Here is a 23,203-nt window from a genome sequence, read left to right on the forward strand (position 1 = left end):
GTTTTTCGAGACTGGGTCTTACTGTGGAGCCATAGCTGGCCCCAGACTCGCAACAGTTACCTTCCTGCCTCTGCTGCCAGAATCTGGAATTACAAGCGTGTGTCACATCCTGTCACATCATGACTGAGGCAGTTTATCAAAGGAGCTCTGACTTGGCCTCATGAACCCACACATACACCGACAAAGGTTTTGAGGCTGGTGGGAACAAGATCATACTGCTGAGGGAAAGTAACTGCCCTCCTTCTCCAAAGAGTGAAGGAGCCTGGATTTTGCCCATGGCCCTTTCTCAAGCTCATTCCCACTATGGCAATTTAAACTCTATCCGTAGGATTCACAAATATATTTCTTCCATCTCAACTTGTTTTGAGCTTTGATATCTGTGTTTCTGCCCACTGGCCATCACCATCCAGACACGACAGAAACGCTGTGGATTCACATATCCGAGATGAAGCCTGTTTCTCTGCACTGGCGCCTCCCCGACGTCCTAGATCAACTGCAGAATTATCATTCGCCTAGTTCTTTAAGGTCCTCCTCAGCTCTTCCCCGGCACCATCCCATCAGTCACTGTCTGTTGAGGCCGCACTCTATGAACCCCAATCTGTTTCCTGCTTTATTCAGTCCTTCGTCACGTCTGAACCAGACCACGGCAGTAGCTTTCCAACTGACCTCTGCGTTCACGCCTGTTCTTTGCCTTCTTTAAACTGTCGATGAGCTGTCTCTACCTGTAACAGCATTTCCCAGCTTTATATGTGAGCCTGAATAACAGCATTTCCCAGCTTTATATGTGAGCCTGAATAACAGCATTTCCCAGCTTTATATGTGAGCCTGAATAACAGCATTTCCCAGCTTTATATGTGAGCCTGAATAACAGCATTTCCCAGTTTTATATGTGAGCCTGAGGTAGAATAAGCCAGGAAAAAACAACTATTAGATACTGATTTATTGATGGCTTACTTAGAGCACTGCTAGTACTTCCTATTTGCCAATCATGACTTCATTTGCTACCTGAACAGAATGACCTGGAGAAATAGCCAGAACAGTGGGTCATTGCCCTAACCACCTGCTGACTGCCCGTACACTTCTGTAAAGTCTGGCTTGCTTGGCTGCCCCATTTGTGGCTTCAGAGTATAAAATGAGAGTACAAACTGGACCTGGGATAGAAGCCTTTCGGGAGCTGTGCTGGCTTCAGTCCATCGCCGACATCTCCTCTCTCCCACTCTCATTGGTGTTGAAATGCTCATTCTATAAAGATTCAACATCGTATTTTCTTCAACAAGCTCTTGATGTCAGCCGAGAGGATTTTAGTGGTAGATGGACCAACATATTAAAAAAAACAAACAACCACCAACATTCTCAAGTATTCCAAGCTGGTCTTGAACTCCTGGTTTATTGGAGGATGACCTTGAACTTCCTTCTGAGCCTCCTGCCACTGAGAGCTAGGATTATAGGCATGCATCATCATCATAATAGGTTTATGTGGCCCTTGGGGCCAACACAAGGCTTTTTATTTTTATTTTTGGAGCTGAGGATCAAACCCAGGGCCTTGGGCTTGCAAGGCAAGTGCCCTATCACTGAGCTAAATCCCCAACCCCAACACACGGCTTTTTACATTATATTTTTGTGCAAATATACTGTAGAAAATCTTGCTTTTCTACTTATAGTAGTAGTGATTAAATGTCCTTTTAGGGTAAATTTATGTTTTAAAGATCTGTTTAAGGAAAAAAATGCCAAGCAAAAATGATTTAGAAGCTATGGGGGAGGGAGGTATTTCCAAATGTTAAAAGTCATAAATATAGGGCTGGAGGAGAGATTGCTCAGAGGTTGAGAACCCTTGCTGCTCTTGTGGAAGACCGGAGTTGGGTTCCTAGCACCTCTGCTGGGCGGTTCACAACAGCCTGAAACCCAGCTGCAGGGGATCTGATGTCCTCCTCTGGCCTCTTGAGGCCACTGTCCTCAGGTTCCACCACCACACAGACACAAATAAGGCAGGATGAGGTGGCTCATGCTGAGGCAGGCAGACAGATCTTTGTGGGTTCAAGGCCAGCCTAGTCCATATTGATTTCCCGGCCACTCAGGACTACATAATGAGACTTGTCTTAAATAAATAAATAAATCTTTTTTTTTTCCCCTTCAGAGCTGAGGACCGAACCTAGGGCCTTGCGCTTGCTAGGCAAGTGGTCTACCACTGAGCTAAATCCCCAACCCCTAATAAATCTTTAAAAAAAAAAAAGAAAGAAAGAAAGAAAAAGAAGAAGAAAAAAAGAAAAATATGAACACTCAAAATATTTTAGGAGAAATTTCTTATTTTAGGATTAATCTGCAAAAATCCTTAGCATGGCAATATGATCCTAAGCTGCCATTCATACATTTACTTCCCAGTCACATGACTTTAAGCATACAGAATCCCTTTTCACTCTGAAATTCATCAATTTCTTCTTTACCAGTTAAAGTTTTGAAGATAATTAAATACAAAGAAGCATCTTTACTATTAAAGATTACATTATAGCCAGGCAGTGGTGGCGCACACCTTTAATCCCAGCACTTGGGAGGCAGAGCCAGGCAGATCTCTTGAGTTTCAGGCCAGCCTGGGCTACCAAGTGAGTTCCAGGAAAGGTGCAAAGCTACACAGAGAAACACCATCTTAAAAACCAAAAAAGAAAAAAAAAAAGGATTACATTATAAGGGGGGAAAAACAGTCCATAAACAAGTTAGAAACAAAACAAGGCAATTAAGCATCCTTTCTTAAAATCTAAGAAGGAAAGAAGCAGGAAAGGATGATAAGAATGCCTTCAGTGACAGTATTGAACCCTAAAGGATGAGGCTGAACCAAAGACCTGGAGGAACAGCATCAGGATGGAAGGAGGCCAAGCATTGTTGGACTGCAGCATTCCAATAAATTCCCATCTATCTGCCTATCTGTACATAGAGGGGGTGGTCCAGGCCAGCTAAGGATACATAGTGAAACCCTGTTTTGTTTTGTTTTTTGTTTTTTGAGGCAGGGTTTCTCTGTGTAGTTTTGGTGCCTGTCCTGGATCTCACTCTGTAGACTTGGCTGGCCTCGCACTCACAGAGATCCGTCTAGCTCTGCCTCCAGAGTGCTGGGATTAAAGGTGTGCTGCACCACCACCACCACCACCACCACCACCACCTGGCTGAAAACCTGTTTTTAATAGAAGAGAGATTCATTCCATAAGTTCTGTGACTCTAGAGAACTCTGACAATTCAGAAATGGAAGGCACACTTGTGAGAGATTTTTCTGCTTGGTTTGAAGTGGGTGAATCCACTTCTAGTCCGGACCTTTGATCCCTATCATGAGGTAGGAAGACACACCTCTAATCTGGCCCACACCTGCTGGAGGACACAGACAGGAAGCTTGTGCTCTTGGCCTGCTTGCACATCTTTTCCTTCACTGGCATTAGAGCCAAATGCTTGGGAACTCCAGCATGTGCAGAAGACCAACAGGCTCTGGTGCCCCCGTCCCTTCTTGTCTATCTCTGATTTGTGCCATGCTGGGGACGATAGCCCAGGTTTCATCACTACTACTATAAGCATACGTATCAGTTAAGCTACATGCTCAGCTCCAGGAGACTTACCTTTAAAAAAAAAAATTTGAAGCCAGGTGTGGTGGGGCACACCTTTAATCTCACCACTCCAGAGGCTGAAGCAGACAGACCTCTGTGTCTGAGACCAGCCTGGTCTACAATGAGACTTTCAAAACAACAAAAATTTGCATCTGCCTGGTCAATCAGATTTTAACTGTCCTCATCTACTAGTTTTTCTTTTCAGTTTTTCACGACACGGTTTCTGTAGACGAAATTCTAAATGGACTTATTAAATAAGGAACACAGAGCCAAATATACTGAGTTAAAAGCCCAAGAGATCAGAGGGCCAGCAAATAGCCTTTAGCTTACCAGTCGCCACCATTGAGAGAGAGAGAGAGAGAGAGAATAGGAAAACAGCTACACGTCCTGGCTAAAAGCTGAAACCCAGCCACGTGCTCTTGCTTGAGATGATTTGGGCCTGAGCTCAGGCTTCCTTAAGCTCTGGCCAAGCCAGGGCTTGAAACCCCTGGCCTGTGAGGCCACCAACAGTTTTTAATGAATTCTTGCCACATCTGGCGCCCAACGTTCATGGTACGAATTCAAGAAAAAGCTGCTTGCCTGTGGCCTTTCGGGCCCAGCTACACTCGGCCAGTTATGGTGGCACTCACACCTTTAATCCTAGCATTCTGGAGGCAGAGATTCATCGGATTATCTGTGAGTTCAAAGCCACACTGGAAACAGCCAGGCATGGTGACACACACCTTTAATCCCAGGAAGTGACGGCAGGAAGCAGAAAAGTATATAAGGCGTGAGGACCAAGAACTAGAGCTAGATAAGCTTTTAGGCTTTTGAGCAGCAGTTCGGCTAAGATCCATTTAGATGAGGACACAGAGGCTTCCAGTCTGAGCAAACAGGATCAGCTGTGGAATTGACCAGGGGAGGTTAGTTGTGGCTTGTTCTGCTTCTCTGATCTTCCACCTTTAACCCAATACCTGGCTCCGGGTTTGATTTTATTAATTAGACCTTTTAAGATTGTGCTACTGGGCCGGGCGTTGGTGGCGCACGCCTTTAATCCCAGCACTCGGGAGGCAGAGGCAGGCGGATCTTTGTGAGTTCGAGGCCAGCCTGGGCTACCAAGTGAGTTCCAGGAAAGGCGCAAAGCTACACAGAGAAACCCTGTCTCGAAAAACCAAAAAAAAAAAAAAAAAAGATTGTGCTACTGGTTTCTCTCTGTAGCCCAGGCTGGTCTCAAACTCAGAGATTCACCTGCCTCTGCCTCCCAAGTGCTGAGATTAAAGGCATGGCTTGTCTACTAGTTTTCCTAAGATTCTGTACCAGGGGCAGCTTTTGAATTGGTAATGTTGATTTAAAAATTTTTTAATGCTTCCTATAAAGATTGGCTTTCGTTTTATGCTTTAAGCTACTTTTTAGTCTTAATTTTTCTTAACATTTACTTATTTGCGTATATATGCGTGTGTTTATGTCATGCGCGAAGGCGTCGTTTCTTTCCTTCCACCGTGTGGGTGCCAGGGACGGTACTGAGGGTGTCAGACTTAGTAGCAACAGCTTTTTCCTAACCCTGGTTGTTTGAGATTAAAAACAAAATTTTAATTCGACTTCCATTTCCTAGCATGGAGTAGGAAGAAGGAACGCAAGCCTCTAATAAGGAAATCAACACGGCTTTATAAGGATTTCTTGTTAGTTGAAGGTTTTAAGAGAAAGCCAATGACTTCACTCACCCTTTGAATTTGTCCCAGCGGGGAAGCGCTCGCGACCGGCACCATTTTATTCTATTTTATATTTTCTGAGATAGGGTCTCACTCTGTAGCCTTAGCTTGGCATGGTGGCACACGCCTTTAATCCCAGCAAGTGGAAGTCGGAGGCAGGATCTCTATGACTTCGAGGCTAGCCAGGGCTACTTAGACTCTGTCTCAAAACAAAACAGGCCAAACTATGTTGCCTTGGCTGTCCTGGAACGCACCAAGGAGACTATGATGGCCTCGAACTCAAAGTGATCCGCCCGTGCTCCCGAACTGGGATTAAAAGCGCGCAGGCACGCCAGGTTTCCAGTTCCACTTTTTTTTTTTTTTTTCTTTTTGGTTTTTCGAGACAGGGTTTCTCTGTGTAGCTTTGCGCCTTTCCTGGAACTGGCTCTGTGGATCAGGCTGGCAGGGATCCGCCTGGCTCTGCCTCCCGAGTGCTGGGATTAAAGGCGTACGCCACCACCGCCCGGCTCCAGTTCCATTTCAAAGTAGATCCGCCTGCAGCGGAGAGTTTTCCCCACGCCGAGGGCGGGACTTGGAGCCAATCGTTGATTGGTCAGCCTGACTGGTGACGTCTCCCCTCCTTTGATTGGTTAGCCTGACTGGTGACGTCTCCCCTCCTTTGATTGGTCAGCCTGACTGGTGACGTCTCCCCGCTGCGACAGTTTCCCGAGGTGCCTTGCTCTTAGCGGCACAGGCGAGGGCCGTGAGAGAAGGAAGATGGCGGACGTGCTGGATCTTCACGAGGCTGGGGGCGAGGACTTCGCCATGGATGAGGATGGGGACGGTGAGGAGAGTGGAGGCGGCTGCGGGAAGAGGGGAAGGAGCGGAAGAAGAACGCAGCAGGGGAAAGTTCCCTGGGATGCGGGCCCACGGACTGGGTCTCGGCTGGAGAGACTCCGCCCCCTTGGGGAGGGCTCTAGGGGCGGGGCCGGGAGGGACCGGAGCCGGAGTCCCTGTTTTGTGCTTCCAGATAGTCTTGGGAACCAGACAGTTTTTTTTAAAAAAATGACTCTTATTTTTTGTTGCTTATTTTCTCATCTGGAACGCTAGAAAGCATCCATAAACTAAAAGAGAAAGCGAAGAAACGGAAGGGCCGCGGCTTTGGGTCCGGTGAGTGTGGGGAACAGGGTGGAATGCTCTGCTTGGGCTCCGAGGGGAACGTATTTGAAGAGCAGTTTTCGGTGATCTGGTATGTGTTCTTTTAGAAGAGGGGTCCCGAGCGCGGATGCGAGAGGATTATGACAGTGTAGAGCAGGATGGCGACGAACCTGGACCGCAGCGCTGTAAGTAAAGAGGACTTGTGGGAAGTCTCTGTGTACTGACACTTAATGGGAATAAAGTAAGAGATTAGCTAATCTCAGGAGTCCAGTCATTAACTACTGTAATGTTGCTTGGAGTTCTTATTCCACCCCCCCCCCCAGATGTACTAGAACTCTTTTTAGACCAGGCTGGCCAGGTCTAACAGAGATACGCCTGCCTCTGCCTCCCAAGAGTGCTGGGAATAAAGGTTCGTGCCACCATACCTGACCTTTTTTCAGTTTTTTATAGTCTTACTATATAGCCTTAGCTGACCTGGAACTTGCTCTGTAGACCAGGCAGGCCTGGAACTCAGATCTGCCTACCTCTGCCTCCTGAGTGCTGCTGGGCTTTTTGTCTTAGGTCCTCATACAACACTCTCCCTTGCCCAACAGCTGTTGAAGGTTGGATTCTCTTTGTCACTGGAGTCCATGAAGAAGCCACTGAAGAAGATATCCATGACAAATTCGCTGAATATGGGGAAATAAAAAACATCCACCTTAACTTGGACAGGCGTACAGGATACTTGAAGGTAGATTTTCTGCTTCCTTCATTCATAACTCTTAGATACATTGGTGATTGTTTTGTATTTGCTGTGGTTGGCCAAGAACAGGGATTAAGTGAATGATACTGGAAATTGATTTTGTTACCCACAAGAAAGAGACGAAAACAAAATGGGCATGCTGTGTGTGTAATTGATTTACTTTTCACTGTATGGAGCTGGTAAATTTTTCTGGTTAAGGATGCAGTTCAGGTTTATGGAAGAGGGTGCTTGATGGTTGGTGAGGTAAACTTTGGATGCTTTCATGTTCTCCCCAGGGGTATACTCTAGTGGAGTATGAAACATACAAAGAGGCCCAGGCTGCCATGGAGGGACTCAATGGTCAAGATTTGATGGGACAGCCAATCAGTGTCGACTGGTGTTTTGTTCGGGGTCCACCAAAGGGCAAGAGGAGGTAAAATGGAGGGGGCAAACCTTTATTTTGGTGAAGGGAGCAGAGAAAATAAATAAGGATTTTGTAACTGGGTGGTGGCGGCGGCGGCGGCAGTGGCGCATGCCTTTAATCTCAGCACTTGGGAGGCAGAGGCAGGTGGATCTCTGAGTTCCAGGCCAGCCTCGTCTACAGAGTGAGATCCAGGAAAGGCACAAAGCTACACAGAAACCCTGTCTCCAAAAAACAAAAACAAATAATAATAATAATAATAATAATAATAATAATAATAATGGTTTTGTATTGTCTCTCTGATGGATCTCCCTCCTTCTTCATTTCCTTAGAGGTGGCCGAAGACGAAGCAGAAGTCCAGACCGGAGACGTCGTTGATATTGATAGATCCTCGGTTGACCTTGACCGGGTGGTCTCGCCACGAGTCCATTTGGTTGTGCTGCCTTGCATAAATAGGGTTAGGGTAGAACTTTTGTTTATATTTAATAACTTACCCTATCTACTTAGTATTGCTTTGAGTTAAAAAAAAAATAAATAAATGTTTCATTTTGTTTTCTACATTTAAAATTATTTTACTGTTCTGAAGACTGAAGAACTATTTAGAGTAGGCATTCTGAGTCATTGGGAAATACTTCTGTCTGGAGTCATTCTGAGTTTCTAGAAAGGCTCAGGTAAAGACTCTGCTCATCATTTCTTTTCTTAGAAGACAAGAGAGCAGGGGTAGTGAGATTTTTTTATGGCATTAGGGAATGATTCCTCCATACTCTTGTGAGCAGGTATTATATTAGTGCTTCTTGTGCTTCTCTGTCATACAGTCTTGTGTAGCCCAGGATAACCTTAAACTCACTGTGTAGCCCAGGATGGCCTTGAACTTCTGATACTTTGCCTCTGTCTTCCAGGTACTGAGATTCCAGGCATGGGCCACCATATCCAGTTTATGTGGTCCCTAGAATTAATGGGGCCTTTGAACTTGCTCAGCCAGCTCCACCTTGAATATGGTGCTGAACATGAAGTTTAAGTTCTACAACATAAACCCAGCTTGAGTACTTTATCATGGCCTTTTGTTTTGTTTTGTTTTTTTTTGTTTTTGTTTTGTTGAGACAGAGTTTCTCTGGAGCTTTGCACCTTTCCTGGAACTCTATAGCCCAGGCTGGCCTTGAACTCACAGAGATCCACCTGGCTCTGCCTCTGGAGTGCTAGAATTAAAGGCATGTGTGCCACCATTGCCTGGCCAACTTTGGGATTTTATGTTTGTTTGTTCTGAAGTCTGTGGGTCACTGTGGTTCACATTGGCCTTAGACTTGAGATACTCCCCAGTGCATAATGGCAAATATTAAACTTAACATTTTTTCAAATGTTACTGGCTGCCTTTTCCTTCCTTTTGATAAATTGCTGGGGGTTTTGGATTGAATTGGTTAAGAATATATTTTAGTAGCTGGGCGGTAGTGGGCACCCCTTTAATCCCACCACTTGGAGAGGCAGAGCCAGATAGATCTCTGAGTTGAGGCCAGCCTGGTCTACAGAGCGAGATCTAGGACAGGCACCAAAACTACACAGAGAAACCCTGTCTCGAAAAAAAGAATATATTTTAGTTTAGATTTGCAGGGTTAGGGTGCCTTGGTTCTTTTTGGTAATGTGTACTGAATAACTATTAGTTTGGTAAAACATTTCTAGATAGTCTGAAATACTTGAGAGAGTGAGTTGAGCAAGTAAGAGAGACTTCAGGAAAATAGTATCAGCCAGAGAGACATTAGATGAACTACTGGTATATGTATGACCTGGCTATTTTGTATTAGTTGAGAAGAGCCTCTTCTATTTTAAATCCTTATGTTTTTGGATGCTCTTTTTGTTTGAGGAATATAAAAATAGCTCATAAAGGGGTAGGGATGTGGTTCAGTTGGTAGATAGCCTGTCTAGTGTGCACAAGCCCTGGTTTTTGTTCATCCAACCCACATCCAATGGACGTGGTGGTTCCTGCCTGTAATCATAGCACTTACGTGAGTGGTGAAGGCTGAAGAATCAGGTTGGGTTCATCCTTAGCTACATTTCCAGTTGGAGGTCAGTCTGGGTTATATGAGAGCTTGTCTTTGGGGAGAGGAGGTGGAAAGAAGGGAAACTCACTGATTGTGTGGTCTTCTAACTTTCTCCTACAGAACTTAGCCATGTATTGTAGAAACCCTCCCTCCTTTTAACTACTGTGACTTAGAAACTTGGCGCTTAGAGAAATAAGGAGTAATTTTGTGCTATTCGTAATGCCATTCTTTACACCATAAAACTTTTTACATTTATTTTTGTTTATGTCTGTCTGAATGTATGTTAGGTGTCCCAATAGTTTTTTTAATTCAGTTATGTAATTTATGTGTGTTTTGTCTGCGTGTGTTTTTGTACATCACATGTGTGCCTGGTGCCTGGAGTGTCAAAACAGGGCTCCAGATCCTCTGGGACTGGGGCTACAGATGGTTGTGAGCTGCCTGCCATGTGGGTGCCCAGATTGAATCTATATCCTCAGAAGAGTAGCCAGTGCTCTTAACCACTGAGCCAACTCTCCAGCCCTAGGTGTTTTTAATAATAAGTGGTAGAGATCTTGTTTATAACATTGTTGTAATTTTTTTTTTTCTGCCTTAGAACTATAGTCAGGCTTTTTTGCTGCACCTACTGCTACGTTTTAGGCAGGGTCTTAAAACTAATTATATCAGGCTAGCCTGGGTCTTACTGCATTTCCCTCCAGTGCTGGGTTGTTGAGGTAACAGGTGCAAACCAGCTGGCTAAGCTTGTTTTACATTTCTGATGCTTTTCAAAAAAAAGATTTATTATTTATTATGTACACAGAAGAGGACGCCAGATCTCATTACAGATGGTTGTGAGCCACCATGTGGGTGCTAGGAATTGAACTTGGGACCTCTGGAAGAGCAGTCTGTGCTCTTAACCTCCGAGCCATCTCCAACTCCCACATTCCATTCTTTAACTCCTAATGTGGCTGGGCATACCAGGCAGGAAGTTCCCTTAAGTACCTGGAGCATTTTAGTACACTCAGAGTTGATGGACATTATTTCTTTCTTTCTTTTTTTAATTTTTATTTTATTTTACAATACCATTCAGTTCTACATATCAGCCACGGGTTCCCCTATTCTCCCCCCTCCCACCACCTCCCTTTACCCCCAGCCTACCCCCCATTCCCACCTCCTCCAGGGCAAAGCCTCCCCCGAGGACTTCGATCAACCTGGTAGACTCAGTCCAGGCAGGTCCAGTCCCTTCCTCCCAGACTGAGCCAAGTGTCCCTGCATAAGCTCCAGGTTTCAAACAGCCAACTCATGCAATGAGCACAGGACTTGTGGACATTATTTCTTTAATAGAATGAAAACCACAAAATTTAACCCAAAGCACCAGACTTTAAAAAAAAAATCATGTGTATGTGTTTATCATGTGCATACCTGGTACCTACTGAGATTAAAGGAGGTGTTAGATCCCCTGGAACTGGAGTTACAGATGGTTGTGAGCCATCATGTGTGTCCTGGGAATTGAACCTGGGACATCTCCAAGAACAAGTGCTCTTTGAGTCGACTCTAGCCAGACTTCATTCTTTTATTTATTTGTTTGTTTTGGTGACAGGGTTTTTTGTTTGTTTGTTTGTTTTTTGAGACAGGATTTCTCTGTGTAGCTTTGTGCCTTTTCTGGATCTCGCTTTGTAGACCAGGCTGGCCTTGAACTCAGAGATCCGCCTGGCTCTGCCTCCCGAGTGCTGGGGTTAAAGGCGTGGACCACCACCACCTGGCCAGTGACAGGGTTTCTTTGTGTAGCCCTAGCCATCCTGGTACCTGCTCTGTAGACCAGGCTGGCCTTGAACGCAGAGATCCACCTTCTTCTTCTGCCTCCCTAGTACTGGGATTAAAGGTGCGTGCCACTATGCCACTGACTTTGTTCGTAGTAGACCTGTAAAATGTCTTTCCCTGTCCTGGAGTTTTTCTGTACCAGCATCCTAGAAAGGTGGGACAGGAGGGATGCAAAGAGGTGGAAATCCAGCACTCAAAGCCAGCCTGAGGAAAGAGATCCAGATGCAGATACTAGTGTACTGCTTTTAAACAATTGTATTTTACATGTGTGAATGTCAGCTTGAAGGGTATATGTGAACCACGTGCGTTCCTGGTACCCATGGAGGCCAGAAGAGAGCATCTGGAACTGGAGCTAGAGACAGTTGTGAGCAGCCATATGCATGCTGGGAATTGAACCCCAGTGCATGGCAAGAGCAGTAAGCACTCTTAACCACCAAGCTAGTGCCTCTTCACCAAAAAAAAAAAAAAAAAAAAGTCAGAGTCTCAATATGTAGATCTGGCTGGACTGAATGGAGCTCTAGATAAATTAAGATGGCTTTAAAACTCATTGCTCTGCCTCTGCCTCTGCCTCCTAAGCGGTGGAATTACAGGTATTTGCCATCACATCCAGCAAAATGTAGGTCTCTAGCATGTAAATGATCTTCCCAGGAGATAGCAGAGGCTCCCTCCCTGAGGATCCAAGGCTAGTAGCCTGCAAAGCATGCTATGCGGTAACCTAGTGTGCAGCCCTGACAACTCACCTGAGTGAGGCAAGCAAGGTTCCCCCATACGGCTCATTTACACTTGTTCACACTCTGCACTTGAGCGCTGGGTTAAAGCGGCTTGAGTACTGCTCCATGGCAGGAAAGCTATCCACATGGCAATTAGATTTTAGAGGCATGGGTGTCTATATGCGACGTCTCCAACTAGACACCGGACAAGAATATTTCAGATAGCATCTAGCATAACCGCAGAAGTGACCGTTAAGTTGGCAACGGCTAAATGAGTCCAGAGAAGGGATGGAGCTGGCTGCGATCCTGCGCTGCCTCTAACCACAGCACGGCCAGGTTTCTTCCAGCAAAGTCACGCAGAGCACAATGGTCACGCCCCTTCGGACCTTGCTGCCCCTGAGAAGGTGGGCATCTCCGACCCATTGCCACTCGTCAATTTCGCCCAGACCGTCCTTCACCACTGCTGACCCCGAAGGTGTGCCGGGGCCTGCAGACGTGGTGGACTGTGAATTTCGTCCCTGGACGGTTCATCTATCCGGGAGGAGGTTGCCAAGCCGGCTCTCATCACACCCTCTTTCCCTTAGACCGTTAGTCTGGGCTCCAGGCTTCGGCGGCCCCGGGATCTTCAGCACCGGCAGCGGGACGGGGCGGGAGGTTGCAGCCTCGGCTGGCGTCCTGCAGCTCCTCCGGGCTCCCGCAGGCCCCGCCCCGTGCTGCCGAGGCTTTAAAGCGGAATGCGCCCCCGGGGGCGTGCTTAGAGGCCGGAGGCCGTCCCGGGAGGGTGCTCCGCCGGAAACGCACCCCCGATCTCGCTTCGCGTCCTGAAATTCCGCCACAGGGCCGGCTCCGGCTGGCTGGCTTTCCTGCCGCCGTTTGTCCCTCGCGAAGCCCCGTTGCTCGCCCGGGAGGCGTGACTAGGGGCTGGAAGCAGGCGGGCTGCGGCGCCGTGGGCCCGGGCCGCCGCTGTCATGGATGCCTGGGTCCGCTTCAGTGCTCAGAGCCAAGCCCGGGAGCGGCTGTGTAGGTGCGGCCGACGGCGGAGCGCGGGCGGGAGGGCAGAGCAGGTGCCCGCGAGGCGACGGGCGCGCTACGGGGTCCCCGAGGGTCAGCCGCGGCTACGGGGGCCCGCGCGGCCCGGGAGGCGCACCCTGCAGCCGGTTGCGGGATGACCCTTTCCTGCTCACGGGAAAGATGGGGAAACTGAGGCATGAGTGGGCCGGTGGGGAGGCCGCCCGGGGTTACCGTGTCCACCCAGCCCCAGTTCCCTCACCGCTGTGGTGGCCATGAAGGGCGATCCTTCCGGATCTGCGTCCGCTCTCCGGCTGTCACCCAGGAGCAGCGCTGGCTCGCCTCTCCTTTGGGTTCCATACCGTTCGAGGACCTTAACCCCTTAGCTTCCCTATCTGGAGGAATAGTCTGCCCTTCAACTAGATGGCCCGCTGCTGCCGTGTTTATATATGAACTCGCTGGTGGTGGACGGATCCCGGCTGCCCACTGACCCCTTTAGGTCTCACCCCTTGAAACTCTTGACTCTCTTAACTCCAAATAGTGCTCTCCACCCTCTCATAGGCTCTATTTTCCTCTTGTCTTTCCCTTCCCCTGGCCTTGAGGAAAACCAGGAAGATATTGGTGTGAAAAGGGAGGAAACGTCCCCGCAGGAGTTTTTGTTTTCAGATTTGTTATTATTTGTCTGAGTATTTTGTCTGCACGTACCATGTGCACCGCATGTGTGTCTGGTGCCTGCAAAGGTCGGAAGAGGGTGACGGATGCTCTGGACCTGGAGTTTTACAGACGGTTGTGAGCCACCATGTGGGGGCTGGCAATGGAACCCCGGTCCTCTGCAAGAGCCTCACCAGCCCGCTGGAAGACGTGTTTGGCAGAGGTCAGGGAGGCCTGTCCCTTACTTCTCCTCCCCTCCCCTCCAGGGCTGCCCAGTATGCCTGTTCCCTTCTTGGCCATGCTTTGCAGAGACATGGCGCCAGCCCTGAGTTACAGAAACAGATTCGGCAACTGGAGGGTCATCTGAGCCTTGGAAGAAAGTGTAAGTAAACCAAACCTTGCTTTTATCATTCTCATCTGTGAGCCCATTGCCTCTCCTTCTTGTATTTTCCTTTTCTGCCTGTTTTCATCCTTTGGCTCTTCTGCATGCCTCCAACTGAGATAAGACAACAGGCATAAGAAAGTTAGCACGGATTGGAGAGAACGGGCAAGTCAAAACTAAACCGGGACCAAAGTTAATTACAATTTGAAGTTTAAAAAAAGAACGAACCCGCGGGTGGTGGTGGTGCAGGCCTTTAATCCCAGCACTCGGGAGGCAGAGCCAGGCGGATCTCTGAGTTCGAGGCCAGCCTGGTCTACAGAGTGAGAGCCAAGATAGGCACCAAAACAACACAGAGAAACCCTGTCTGGAAAAAACAAAACAAACAAACAAACAAAAAAGAATGAGCTATGTTTACTCTTTCTTATTGTATGTTATTATTGCTTACTCAACTTTTCCCTTTTTTCTCTCTTCTCTGCCCCCACCTCTGCCTCTCTTCTCCACAAGTGCTACGCCTGGGTAACTCAGCAGATGCTCTTGAGTCAGCCAAAAGAGCGGTGCACCTCTCAGATGTCGTCCTGAGGTTCTGCATCACTGTCAGTCATCTCAATCGAGCCTTATACTTTGCCTGTGACAATGTCCTGTGGGCTGGAAAGTCGGGACTGGCTCCCCGCGTGGACCAGGAAAAGTGGGCGCAGCGTTCATTCAGGTTCGGTTTTCTTTTCTCCTACAAGACTATTTGTGGCCTCCATGTTTCATGGCTTGCACATGGCACATATGCGCACGCACACGTACACGTACACATACACACATGTATACACGTACACACGCACTTACAATATTTCACTTTATGTGCATGGATGTTTTGCCTGCATGTATGTCTGTGCACCATCTATGTGCCTGGTGCTGGCCGAGGCCAAGAGAGGGCACCAGAATTGGAGTTACAGATGGTTGTGAGCTGTCATGTGGGTTCTGGGAATCCGAATCCAGGTCCTAGGGGAGAGCAGAGGTGCTTTTGCACATTAAACCATCCCTCCAGCCCCACATACACACGTTTTAAAGAGTGTTAGTGCAGAGAGGGAGTGTACCACGCACACATGTACCTGGGCAGAGGGCAGCAGGCTTTCCCCTCCACCGTGAGTCCCAGGCACCAAACTCAGGCTTGCGAGGCAGGTGCTTCCTTCCACCTTCCGCCTTCTGAGCCGTCTCCCGGCCTGTGACTTGCTATTTAGGAGACAGAGGTAGCTCAGGATGTTCTGAGTGTACAGTTGGCTTTTCATAGCCATTTCCTCATCTTTTCTTTCGGGCAACTGCCCCGCCTGCAGGGCTTCAACGGGTTCTCGACCACCCTAAGGGGGGAATGTAGGGACAGGAGATACAAAGGAAAAGACACCAAGTCTAGATTCTGATCAAGGTGCCACTTTATTTCCTTCCACAAAGGTTTATATAGTTCCTGCAGGGTGGGGGGAGCAAGAAGCTGTCATCTGCATAAGGTGGGGCAAGCTAACAGGATGTTTGTATAGGATGTTTACAGGGTCCTCGAGGGGGTCAAGGGCTCTGACTCAATGTCCTGTTGCTAGGCAACCTGACTGTAAGCTGATCTAGTTCCCCGTCTTATTGGGGGTCTGTATTTTTCCACTAACTAGAGATTCTGTCCTTGTCCCTGACAGGCATCCACAGTCATCATCCTTAAACAATACAGCACAATATTTCTTTGCATTGCATATATATTGTATTAGATATTATAAACAGTCTGGGGGTGGATACAGAGGGTTGTGTAAGTTATATATAAATGCAATACCATTTTATCTAAGGGATTTGGGTAGGATTTGGGTGGGTGGGCAGGATGCAGGATCCTGGAATTAATCCTCCATGTCTGCCAGACTATATATTATCCATTCGTCTGCTTTTGAGACAGGGTCTTACTGTATAGCCCTGGTCGACTCACTATATAGATTATCCTGGCTTTGAATTCACCGAGATCCGCCTGCCTCTGCCTCCTGAGTGCTGGCACCACTGCCCAGCCTTCATTCATATCTTAAACCATTAAAGAGTAATAATATCAGATGGAAGTTGGATTTGCTATACCATTGCTGACTGAGATTGGAGATGATAAATATTGTATTACTTTAATTATATCTAAACCATATAGTCTACCCTCATTGCCTTCCTACACGTTTATTCCATCCCTCCCCGCCTTTTTTTAATGTTATTTATTATTAGTGTTGGGGCAGGTGGCATTGACACACTGTACGTGGAGGTCAGTTGGCAAGGGTTGGTTCTCCTCCCACCGTGTGGATCTCAAGCTTGAACTCAGGTGGTCACATTTGGTGATGGAGCCTTTACTCTGCTGAGTCAGCTTGCCTGGTTTTTATTTCTTTTGTTGTTGCTTCTGCTGCTGAGACAGGTCTCACTGCACAGCCTGACTTAGCCTTGAACTCGGGATCCCCTGCTCTAGACCTCTCCGCTCCCAGCTCTCCCAGCTCTAGGACAGGATTACAGGCATGTGATGCCATGTCTAGTTTCTTTTTCTTCCATGATACTGGGGTCTCATAGGGCTGCGATAACAGTCTTCTACAAGCATGAAGGCCTGAGTTTGACCCCCAGAACCCCCCGACACACACACAAACCAGGGATGGTGATGCAATCTTGTAATCCAGCAATATGGAGGTTAATCAGGAGGATTCCCAAGGCTCTTTGGCTAGCCAGCCTAGAGCAATAATGAGCAAGTTTCAGGCCAAGTGAGAAAACCTCTCAAAAAACCAGGTGGATAGCACCCAAGGGGTGACCCCAAGGTCTGGGCTTCACATGCATGTGCACGTGTGTGCACACATACCCACAGATACGTGCACGTGCACACGTGAAAGAGACGGGATTCTCGGGTGTTGCTCAGGCTGGTACAGGATTCCTGGGTTCAGACGATCCTCCTCCCGTAGCCACCCCACCCCCCCACCCCTCCCGTAGCCGGGACTCCGCAAGCATGTACCACTGCTGCTGTGCTTGGCTTTTCCAAAACTAGTTTGTAGTTTCTTACTACGGGCCAGAAGATTAAGCCAAAGCCAAACAAATGTGGTGCCTGACCTTGAACCTTAAGGTCTGCAGTGAGGTGGCTCAGTGAGGAAAAGCGAGCAGACCTGATGGTCTGAGTTCCATCCCTGGGGCCCAGGTAACGGTGCAAGAAAAGACCCACTCCACAAAGTTGTTCTTTGACTTCCATAGGGTACCATTGCCCTTGTGCCCCCACACATATACACTACACATAGCAGTAATAAATAAAACAAATAAATTTAAAAAGAGAAAAGCAACCAAGGCTCATTACAGTGTAGGGAGCCAGCTACTAAAACAATCAATTATACCTATGAGATGGTTGAGTAGGTTTAAAGTGTTTACGGGGTGAACCTGATGGCCTGAGTTCAGTCCCTAGAGCCTATGACAGGAGGAGAGAATTGAGTCTGCAAGTGAGCCTTCCAACCTCCACACATGTACACACACACACACACACACACACACACACACACACACACACACAGGTATAGCGATTATGGAAGAATGATACAAGGTACAGTAAGACAGGCTGAGAATGTAGCTTCATTGGTAGAATGCTGTCTAAGGTATTTAGGTTTCACTGTAATTAGATAAGAAAACAAGTGGGTACTTTTAAGAGCAGATGTAATGATGTGGTTTACACTCATACTACTAGCTACTTTATCACACTCAATGGTTAGGGTAGGGACAAGAATGGCCACAGAGAGACTAGTTAAAAGACCAGAGTGCAGTCTAGATAAGAGATGATTGTGGCCAACACTCAGAACACTAGAGAAATCGTATTTTTTCCCAGGGGGGTAACACAGAATCCCAGTCTTTTGAAAGTTGTATTTATAGTCATTTTAGTTGGTATGTATCTGTCGGCACGTGTGCAGAGGCGTGCAGGTGCCTACAGGAGCTGGAGGTGTTGGCTCCCACGGAGACGGAGTTACAGGTGGTTGTGAGCCGCCTGACATGGGCTCTGGAAACCAAACCTAAGTCCTCTGGAAGAGCAGTGCAAACCCTTAAAGACAAGCTGTCTCTCCAGCCTCTCAGGATTTGTTTTAAAATTAGGACAATGTATTGAGCGCAGATCACTGTTACTAGGGTAGATTAAAAACAAAACACAGGCTGCAGAGATGTCTAAGTCAAATAAAGTGGTTGTTGCATATAAGCATGGGGCCTGACTTTGGGTCCCCAGCACCCACATAAAATGCCCGGTGGAGTGGCTCAATGCCTGTGACCCCAGTGATGGGAGGGTCCCAGGGGCTTGTCCAGCCAGCCAGTCTAGCCAAGTGGAGAGCTCCAGGTTCAGTAGAAGACCCTGCCTCAAGACATAAGGTGAATAGTAGAAGATGTCTGGAGTCTACCTCTGACGTCTACATGTATAGACCTTGTAACACACACACACGCACACGCACACACACACACACAGCCAATATAACAAGAACAACAACAAAAAAACCTCATAGGCTTCTGTATTTAAGACTTAGCTCATGTATGCCTGTAAATCCAACACTAGGAAGGTTTAGGCAGGATGGAGAATTCGTAGCCGGCCTGGACTACATAGTGAAATAAAAAATCCTGACTCAAAACGTAACAAAAATGGCCCAGGTGTAGTGGCGCACGCCTTTAATCCCAGCGCTTGGGAGGCAGAGGCCAGCCTGGTCTACAGAGTGAGTTCCAGGACAGCCAAGGCTACTCAGAGAAAGCCTGGCCTTAAAGAAAAAAAAAATAGAAGATTTTTTTTGCTGGGCTGGGTATGGTGGTGTATGCCTTTAGTTCCAGCACGTGGAGACAAAGGCAGGGGTCTCTAAGTTTGAGCTATGGCTAGCCTACATAGTGAGTCCATCCACCAGGGCAAAAAAAAAAGTATATATATGTATTTTTGTGCTTAAGTAATTTATAATCTAACATCTCTAGCAGTCACTTAATATCTCTGGACCTTTTTGGGGGGGTCTTTGTTTTTTTTTCTTAAAGATTGGATTTAAATGCTCAAAATATGTATAAATTTTTTTCTTCTCTCTTTCTTGAGACAGGGTCTCATGTAACCCAGATTGTCCTTGAACTCCTGATCCTAAGTTTTGGGATTATAGGCATGTATCACCACTTCAGGCTGTATGTGTCTGTTGAACAGCTAAATTTGTTCTATCAAAATAGTTTGCATTGCCGGGCGGTGGTGATGCACGCCTTTAATCCCAGCACTCGGGAGGCAGAGGCAGGTGGATCTCCATGAATTCGAGGCCAGCCTGGTCTACAGAGTGAGTTCCAGGAAAGGGGCAAAGCTACACAGAGAAACCCTCTCTCGAATTAGGATCAAGTTAAATGTATCCCCCCCCCCCACCGTGTGTGTGTGTGTGTGTGTGTGTGTGTGTGTGTGTGTGTGTGTGTGTGTGTGTTTGTGTGTGTGTGTTTCATGTGTGTATATGTATACACAAGTGTGTGTGTGAATGCCTGGGCACATGTATGCACCTGAGGCCCAAGCTTGGCTTTGGAAGGCTGTCTCCACTGTATTCACTGAAGCAGGTCTTTAAACTGACTCCAGAGTTTACCTGTACAAGGAGAGTCTGACTAGCCATCTTGTTCTGAGAGAGTCCCTATCTTCATGCTTACCAGCATTTACACAGGTTCTGGGGATCCGAACGTGGGTCCTCTCACCTTGAATAGTGAGCACACTACACTGCCGTCCTTCTAGCTCAGTGTGGTGTGTTATATTGATTGTCTCAAAAATGAAATTTGAAGTCAATCTTGGCAGATTTCATGACACTTATGAATTTTAAGCTAGGATCTTAAGGTACACATAAACACATACTAATTATAAAATAGTAGGAGAGTTCTTTTTTCTTTATTATTTCGGGGGTATAACTATATATGTTTAAGTGTACAGTGATATTTTGAATATGTATATTATGAAATAATCACAATAAGCAAGATTGTCAACGTACTTACAATGGGGCTGGAGAGATGACACAGCACTTAGAGCTCTGTCTGTCTGTCTGTCTGTCTGTCTTAGTTAGGGTTTCTATTACTGGGAAGCAACATCATGACCACGGCAGCTTTTATAAAGGAAAACAGTTAATAGGGCTGGCTTACAGTTCAGAGGTTTAGTCCATTATCATCATGGCAGGACATGGCGGCGTGCAGACAGACATGGTCCTGGAGAGGGAGCTGAGAGTTTACATCTTGATCCATATGCAGCAGAAGGAATCTGTGTGCTGGGTGTGGCTTGGGCATATAGGAGACCTCCAAGCCCACCCCCACAGCGGCACACTTCCTCCAGCGAGACCACAGCTATTCAACAAGGCCACACCTCCTAATAGTGCCACTCCCTGTGAACCAAGCATTCAGACACATGAATCTACAGGGCCATTCCTATTCAGACCACCCCACTGTTCCTCCAGAGGACATGGGTTCAACTCCCAGCACCCACATGGCATCTCACAACCACCAGTAACTCCGGTTCCAGGGCATCCGACACCCTCTCTGGCCTTCTTGGGTGCCAGGCATGCACATGATGCGCAGACGTATGTGCAGGTGAAACACTACACATAAGTAAGATACGTACTTTAATGACATCTTTTTAATTAAGAACACCTGGGCCCAGATCTACCCAGTTAGCAAATTTCACAAGTGTGAGGATCTGAGTTCGAATCTCCAGAACCCATTCTTTTTTTTTTTTTTTTTTTTTTTTTAAAGATTTTATTTTATATTTTTTTTATTATGTATGCAGCATATATGACAGCCGGCCAGAAGAGGGCACAAGATCTCATTACAGATGGTTGTGAGCCACCATGTGGTTGCTGGGAATTGAACTCAGGACCTCTGGAAGAGCAGTCAGTGCTCTTAACCGCTGAGCCGTCTCTCCAGCCCCAGTTAGCAAATTTCAAGTCTATGATGCAGTTGTATTAACTGTAGTCACCATGCTGTATGTTAGATGTACAGACTTACTTATTTTGTAGAACTGGGTGTTTGTCCCACTGGTTAATGTCTTCTTGTTTCTCATCCCCTCCAGTCCTGGCAACCACCACCCTCTTCTGTGCTTCAGTGAGTTAGGCTATGTAGACTTAACCCGGAAGTGAGATCATGTGTCGTTCTGTGTCAGATTTATTGAACCTAGCGTATGGTGCTGAAGGAAGAACAATTCTTTTCTTGGTGTTGCTGAGACTGAACTCAGGGACTCATGCACGCAAGGCAAATACTCTTACTAGTGAACTACATTCCTATTTCTAAGGGAGGATGTAGTTTTTATTTATTTATTTATTTATTTATTTATTTATTTATTTATTTATTTATTTATTTATATTGTGTGTGTGGGTGCATGTGTGTGTGAGCCATGGTGTCTGTGGAAGTCAGAGGACAAATTGAGGACATCAGTTCTATCTTCCATGTGGGTTCTGGGGATCGAACTTAGATCTTCAGGCTTAGTGGTGAATACTCGTACCCACTAAGCTGTCTCAGCAGTCCCCAGAGTGGACCTTTCCAGTGGTGGGTTACAGCATTTGCTTCTGACACTCTGATGTGGAGTCCCTCTGCAGTGCAGGAGCAGAGTGTTCCCGTCTGTGTAGGGTTTGCTGAACGGATTGTGTGCCCTTCCTAACGTGTGCGTCTGCCTGTGCATCCCAGGTACTATCTGTTTTCCCTCATCATGAATCTGAGCCGCGACGCTTATGAGATTCGTTTGCTGATGGAACAGGAGACTTCAGCTTACGGCAGGCGAATGAAGATTTCTGGAGTCCCGGGAGGAGGCGAGACTGGGGGGCCTGGAGGACCCGCGACTCCAGGGGGATGCCTGCCACAACTGGCTCTGAAGTTTCGGCTCCGAGTCTTGCTCCTGGCTCGTGTCCTTCGAGGTCACCCCCCTCTCCTGCTGGACGTGCTCAGAAACGCCTGTGACCTCTTCATCCCACTGGACAAACTAGGCCTCTGGCGCTGTGGCCCTGGGATTGTGGGCCTTTGTGGCCTCATATCCTCCATTTTGTCTATTCTCACCCTGATCTGTCCCTGGCTACGACTCAAGCCCTGACATTATGATACAAGATAAGGAGGGAGCCTGAATTGGTGAGATGGAATCTTAGATTGTCCCCCATGTGCCAGCCTCTTTCAAATTCGACTCCTTGATTGAGGTTACAGTCCAGATACTTAGGGTGAAGGGAAGAACCTTGCCAAAGACCAGGTCAGGAAGGCGATGTCGGCGGAAAGACTCCAGCATGCCTCGAGAGGCGTTTGGGCCTCTCTGTTGTCGACAGAATCTCTTTGCTCTCTTCCCTTTATCTGTCTTGAGTCTGGTTAAGAATTTGTCACCATGCGACAGAATTGTCTTTCTTAGTCCCCTGTCCAGATACTTAAACGGAATTACTTTTTGTAGGAGAAGCAGAAGTTTTGAATGGTAAAGTGCTAATTGTATTCTTTTCTGAAGCAGCATGTAGCATATTTTTTCCTTCACAGTCCATAATTTTCAAGACTTTATTTCGTGTCCCAGCTGACTCTTCCCTCACGTCTCCACACCGAAGGCCATGACCCTTCTCCCCTGCGTCCTCCTCGGCAGCCTCCTCCTGATTCGGCGCTGACCCCTCTCCTCCACGCCTTCGGGTGTCTGCTCACACTTGGATGTTAGAGTTTCCCTCCTCACTGGCTCTTGCCTTTCTTTAACTCTCCAGAGCGAGCTGTGTCTGGCCTCCTGGTGTAAATACTGTACAATGAATCTGTAGTAACTGTGGTCCACGCCCACAGTGCAAGCAAGACTTCCAGGTCAGCAAATTAAAGATCCGTTCGCTCACTGATTGATTCGTTCAGTTTCAAGGTGGGGTCCCCCAGGCCGGCCTGAAACTCGGAGTTCTCTTGCTGCAGGCTTTGTGTGTCGCTAGGAGAACAGGTGTGCGCCACTGTCCAGCTGCTCATTGGCATCTGGTCTGGCCTCTCCTGTTCTGGCCATGTTAAGCCTTAGTTCCTGTGACTATGGGTGGGTTTCCATGGCATTGGCAACTAACATCGTTACCTACAGGTTGTCGTTGAAAACTTAAGTGTTGGGGAAGTAGTAGGCAGTGGGCAATCGC

General features: G+C 47.2%; 2 protein-coding genes across 5 annotated transcripts; both read left to right on the plus strand.

Moving 5' to 3' along the window:
• The first annotated feature begins 5,936 nt into the window (after positions 1-5,936).
• Positions 5,937-8,115, plus strand: Rbm8a (RNA binding motif protein 8A). Of its 2 annotated transcripts, none has more exons than XM_006982585.4 (6): positions 5,937-6,092; positions 6,359-6,418; positions 6,514-6,591; positions 7,000-7,136; positions 7,424-7,560; positions 7,881-8,115. In XM_006982585.4, the coding sequence occupies exons 1-6, from the start codon at positions 6,026-6,028 to the stop codon at positions 7,924-7,926; spliced, it is 525 nt and encodes a 174-aa protein (XP_006982647.1). In that variant the 5' UTR covers positions 5,937-6,025; the 3' UTR covers positions 7,927-8,115. The 2 variants fall into 2 exon arrangements, with proteins under 2 accessions (XP_006982647.1, XP_006982648.1); XM_006982586.4 differs by having other exon boundaries at positions 6,517-6,591.
• Positions 8,116-12,355: 4,240 nt separating this feature from the next.
• Pex11b (peroxisomal biogenesis factor 11 beta) lies at positions 12,356-22,930 on the plus strand. 3 transcript variants are annotated; one of them, XM_016001141.3, is made up of 4 exons: positions 12,356-12,492; positions 14,014-14,129; positions 14,634-14,835; positions 21,774-22,930. In XM_016001141.3, exons 1-4 carry the CDS (start codon positions 12,455-12,457, stop codon positions 22,171-22,173), a joined length of 756 nt encoding a protein of 251 aa, XP_015856627.1. In that variant the 5' UTR covers positions 12,356-12,454; the 3' UTR covers positions 22,174-22,930. The 3 variants fall into 3 exon arrangements, with proteins under 3 accessions (XP_015856627.1, XP_006982649.1, XP_015856628.1); XM_006982587.4 differs by lacking the exon at positions 12,356-12,492 and adding an exon at positions 12,936-13,112; XM_016001142.3 differs by lacking the exon at positions 12,356-12,492 and adding an exon at positions 13,193-13,293.
• The last annotated feature ends 273 nt before the right edge of the window (positions 22,931-23,203 follow it).

This window comes from Peromyscus maniculatus, chromosome 6, assembly GCF_049852395.1.
Source record: "Peromyscus maniculatus bairdii isolate BWxNUB_F1_BW_parent chromosome 6, HU_Pman_BW_mat_3.1, whole genome shotgun sequence".
In the NCBI taxonomy this organism is placed as follows: domain Eukaryota; kingdom Metazoa; phylum Chordata; class Mammalia; order Rodentia; family Cricetidae; genus Peromyscus; species Peromyscus maniculatus.